Source organism: Morone saxatilis, unplaced genomic scaffold (assembly GCF_004916995.1).
Source record: "Morone saxatilis isolate NCDOM2014 unplaced genomic scaffold, NCSU_SB_2.0 Contig21, whole genome shotgun sequence".
Lineage (NCBI taxonomy): Eukaryota > Metazoa > Chordata > Actinopteri > Moronidae > Morone > Morone saxatilis.
In genome coordinates, this window is record NW_023339774.1 from 21,518,654 (window position 1) to 21,524,085 (window position 5,432).

A 5,432-nucleotide genomic window follows, 5' to 3' on the forward strand; every position below is an offset into this window, starting at 1 on the left:
ACACACACACACACATATACTGTGCATGCAGATGGATCCTCTCACACTGATGTCTTTTATTTTGTAGTGTTTCGACCTGGAGTCCTATTTGCAGCTCAATTGTGAAAGAGGCACCTGGAGATGTCCTGTGTGCAAGTAAGTTCTACCAAGATCTCGTTGCACCTTTTTTTTTTAAAACCAGATCCTCTCAGTATGAAATGTAACCAGCAGTTTGTTCCTGTCCGTCACAGTAAAACCGCTTTGCTAGAGGGGCTGGAGGTGGACCAGTACATGCTCGGGATCCTCGTCTACATCCAAAAGTAAGTGTTTGATCAAATAATATACAGAGACATTTCATTCTTTGTTAAAAGGTTTTATAGATAGGAAATTCACCGCCACTAGATGTCGCACTAGAGCAAATGGACACCAGCACCCACCAGACTCTATTCACAAAAACACAAATTTTACCTCACAGATCATCGTAACTTCATTCAAAGTGGACAGAGACTAAATAAAACATACTAAAACCGTCTCTGTTAGTGTTTTGGTGGAAATAAATCCTTAATTTAGATGATAAAAACAGCAGTAACACCACGACTCTACTAACATAGATAATAGTTGTTTTCTGCTATATTATCATTTTAAATCTCATATTATCTTTAATATTAAAACTTCATAAACATGTGGATGACTTTAATGCACATCTTTTACACCCTTTTAACCCCAAACAGTTCAGCATGTTCAGGTCTCTTTGATTCATAAATCTAGATTGGTCTAGAATTCACATGTACCCTTTTGCCAGTAGAAATATCTCAGTAAACTTTTTTTGATGTGATTAAAACCCATCTGTGCCCTCCGTCCTCAGTTCGGACTACGAGGAGATCACCATAGACCCGGTGTGTGGCTGGAGGCCGGTGCCCGTCAAACCAGACCTGCACATAAAGGAGGAGCCCGACGGTCCCGTCCTGAAACGCTGTCGAACTGTCAGCCCGAGCCACATGGTCCTGCCCAACGTGATGGAGATGATCGCCGCTCTGGGCCCGGCATCGTCCCCCTACCAGAGTCTGACTGCAGGGGGCAGGAACACCCCCGACTACAACCGGCCAGGTAGAGTCGAGATGGAGGAGGGAAGCTGTGTGTGAGTTAGTGGAGGGAAGGTTCACATATAAACTCCAGCTGCTGGGGATTTATGAGTCATTCTTCCTCTTGATTTGCAGTTTCAGTTAAAAATAAGATGCCAAGATTTCATTTAAAATCAGAATTAACATATTTTCTAAGTTCAGAAAAGGTAGAAGTAGCAAAATATTGACTCTCGTACAAGAACATTAACTTATTTTTATTCTAAATCGAAATAAAAATAAATACATGAGGAGGTGAACGTTTGTGACATTTCCTGCTTCATAAAACCTTTTTTATGTCGCCTCAGTATTCAGTAGATTTCAGTACGTGAAGGCTTTTAAACTGTTGGTCAGACAAAACAAGTAATTTGTAGACGTCTGTGGATCCCAGTAACTGACATAATATAATAAATAATACGTAATAATATAAATAATAATACTGAGGAGTGGAGACATTGAGCTCAGTGCACATAAATTATGAAAATAACATAAAATATACAGTTTCCTTTCAGAGGTTTTAAGTAGAGATTGTTAGTCGACGAGTCGACAGCAAAAAATACTACTTAGTTAAACTAATTCTAATATTTTATTCATGTACAATGCCAGTTAGCTGTTAGCCAGCCGCCAATAGCTGGGCAATGTCATCTTTGTCCCACTTTAAACTTATAGTCACAACATTTCATTACGTTATCACGGACATCATCTTCATTTTCTTCACGCCGTTGTCCGCCAGAAAGTTATTTTGCCTTTGGCCCTTTTGGCCGGCTGCTTTATTTGATTGTTTCCTGTTTCCTGTTTCCTGTTTCCTGTTTATAATTTAAGTTACTGCTGATGAAAACTCAACGCTTTCTGATTTTGTTGCTTCGTTTATAAAAACTTTTGAATAACAAAATAAAAGGGGACTTTTATTGTGAAGTTAAAGGAGTATTGACTGCAGAGAGGGAGCAGCGTTAACGAGAACAAAGCAGTGAATCAAATAAATCAAAGTGTTTACTTTCTAAAGCACAAATAACCACGACCACCTTCCTCTCTGCAGTATGTGGACTGTTACTGAAAAGCTGCTAAGTAAGCGCCGCTCTGGTGATTAACATTTAGTCTATTTATAAAGCACATTTCATACAAACGTGCAGCCCAAAGTGCTTCACAAAGCAAAACTGAAACACAGAAACTCAAAAACTCAAAAATAAAAATGTCTAATGTGTAATGTAAAAATTAAAGTTGACAGAAAATATAAAGTAAATAAAACCAATAATTAAAAACTAAGTCTGTATTGTCCATGTGACTAACTGTGGGTCAAATGTGTGTAACAGAGTAAGTCTTTAAATTGTTTCCAGCTGAGCATTTAGTCTCCAGGAGGTGTAGAAGATGATTCTGGTGTAAGGCATGTGTACCTTTGACTGCTACTGTATATTATGTGTGTACACATACTGTACACAATCACACTTTCTAGATCAGTCAAACACATCATCTGCTCTTAGATGGGAGGTGACCCAGAACAATATTTCAAGCAGCAGAGCAAAGACCAGTGAGTACAATCTCAGTGTCCCCATCCCCCCCCCCCAAATATGTCCTCTCATAGCTGGAAGCTGTTTCTCTCCACGCTGCACTGCTCACTATTACGCAAGACAAAGTCTACGCTGACCTGTTTTTTATTTGCTGACTGGAAGTAATGTTTTTATTTTGGTCTCGCAGGGAGCCAGGGATTCTCCAACCAAACAGGATTCACCGACTTCCCCAACACCCCTGGCACCCCGACGCTCGGAGAGTACGCCTCCTCTGGACCGCCACCTCCACTCCCCTATCAGTCTGAGCAGGTTAGACGCTCTCTTACGTAACAGGAGCATGTTCTGCCTCTGGCCACGGTGACGAGGATCAGCCTCTGTGTGTCTTTTCTGTATTCAGGACGTTTTTAGTAATGGTTGAGTGGCTGTCATTGACTGTCAGAGTATGAATAGATATAACGGCCAGAAGGCACTGCGGCATCAGCTGGCTCCACATACACCTCCCAGAGTTAGAGCTGTTATACAACAAACTGAGGCTGGTGCTGTTTAAAGGGACGCTTTGGTCTGTTTAATACTCTACTCTGGGGATAGTCTATATGTTCTACTAGCAGGTATTGTGTGTGTGTGTGTGTGTGTATCAAAGCCTGATGTATCTTCATTGTTGTCTTCATTAAAAACACCTGAGTGAGTCACATTGTAGTTTATTTTGGCTCAATCCCACAAACACTGTCCCGCTGCCCCAAATACTCACTAAATGTGGATTAATCCGACACTGTTTGTGGAAATCACTGAACCTTTTGTTAAAAGATCAAACTATGTATTTGTCTTTAAATAGGTGCTGGGTAGGGCTGAGTATTGACAGGAATGTGGCGGTACGGTACAGGTTACGATTCAACATACTGAGATTTGAGGGTTTTAAACACAAAAATCAATTATTATTATTACAAAACTAAATATCACAATACAATTTTTATCAGTATTTTCTTACAGTAGTGTTGAGGAGGGAGGTAACCGAGGGCCGCTAACGAGACAGAGCGGACATTCTCCAGGTGGTCGGGGTTAGCTTTAGTCGCGTGGAGGCTGTGTGGCGGCCTGAAGATTTAGTTGTAGATGTTCTTTCTCTGCAAACTCGGGGCCGTGTCTCCACTAGTGTCACTAAATAAGTCCCAAAAGAGATGTTTGGTTCATAAAGAGAGAGACAGATAAAGTTATTAATAAAACAAATCTCCTGCCCACTTATTGCATGCTCAACCAGACGTCTGCGTTTCCACCCAGAACTTTTAGTTCCAGGAAGATCTTTTCAAGGAACTTTAAAGGTTCCTTCAACCTGTTGTTGTTCTGTGTTTCCACTGCAATGTAAAGACCTGCAAAGATGTTATTATAGTTTTCTATTACTCATTAGTTTTTAAATTTTTGTTTCCAGTTTCCAGTTAGTTTTGGTGGTTTTGCTTCATTGTTAATTGTTTGTATAGTTTTAGTTTCATTTATTCATTCATTAGTAATCAATTAATTAGGATATTATAATATCATTTTTATATATAATATTTAGTTAAGTACACATTATTGTTTCAGCCAGGTTTTTTTTTCTCTTTGTTTCAGTTCATACCTCATTTTAGTTGAGTTGAGTTTACTATAATAACTTTGGTCCATTGATGTATGAACAAACAACTGTTGTTACAGATCATTTTTGTACGACTAAACAATCTGGCGAAGAGAGGAACAGCAGTAGCACATCAGATGATTTCAAACAAACCGGTTTGGCAGATTTTTTTTAAAAGCTGGCTGTAATGAAATGCTGCAAGTACCAATCGACCAATCAGAAATGTTCAGCGCTGTAAGCCCCACCCCCGCAGGTTCCTGTACTTTTTGGAAAGCACAGCCCTCAGGTAGAGACTTTTTAGGGGTTAAATTAAAGTCCCAGAAACTTTATTTAGCCCCTCGTCCCTGCAGAGTTCTGCCAAAGGTTCCTCGTCTCGGGGGGAAAGTTCCTGCTGTGGAAACACGGCCGATGACGTGCTGCTGTTATGCAACACTGACTGTCTCTTCCTTCTGGCTTGTGAGTTCAGTTAAGAGCCTTTAACTGAACCTGAAGTAGACAGCATTGACTGAGAATATATTCGCTTACATATCTAGCCACTGAGCCACATACCACCTGTCGCAGGCAGCTGCTCGGCTGTCCGCTGAAGGTTTTTAGAGAAAGATTAAAGTGTCCGTCCTCCTCTACTGTCACACACTTCTGCTGTCGTGCCTCTTAAGCAAAGACCTCTGCATAGCGTTCACCCGCTGTGAATCCACCGTCACTTTTATTACCATAAAATAAAGATTGTTTTTGTGTCTCTGTGTCTCTTCCTGGTCTGTCGCTGTCAGGCGCCACATTCTGGACGAATCGAACACGGCCATAACATCCTCCAGCAGCACGGTTCAGGCGTTCATGGTAATCAGAGTCTCGGTGACGCCGGCAGTCCGCTGCCGCAGCGGAACACCAATGCCCAGAATTCCCGGCTGCAGAACGAAGGCTCCTTCGGTCTGGGAGGCCCGGGAGCACCTGGAGGAGAGGGAGCCGATCATACACTTGATGTGAGTGGAAGCCTGTTGATCATGTGTTCAGTTATATAAGAGCATCTAATGTTCACAGGACGAGTCCCTAAGTTCAGGCCCCGTATGATAAAAGTCAAATCTCGGACTTAAGTGAAGATTAAAGTAAAACTCTTTAACTTTTACTCTAGAATAAAAGCTAATTATCAATTTTAAACAGACGACTCCTACCTGGATATTGGATAAGAAGATTGATACCACTGTCATGTCCTTATGGTAAATATGAAACTACAGCCAG

At 41.1% G+C, this 5,432-nt stretch overlaps 1 protein-coding gene across 1 annotated transcript in view; it reads left to right on the forward strand.

The window, feature by feature from the left end:
* zmiz2 (zinc finger, MIZ-type containing 2) overlaps positions 1 to 5,432 on the forward strand; it is a gene marked incomplete in the record, with an annotated part of 28,046 nt that overhangs the window by 21,199 nt on the left and 1,415 nt on the right. Inside the window, 5 exon segments of the mRNA XM_035668366.1 lie at positions 68 to 135; positions 231 to 299; positions 845 to 1,086; positions 2,790 to 2,911; positions 4,967 to 5,176. Of these exon segments, the coding sequence (XP_035524259.1) occupies positions 68 to 135; positions 231 to 299; positions 845 to 1,086; positions 2,790 to 2,911; positions 4,967 to 5,176 (711 nt within the window).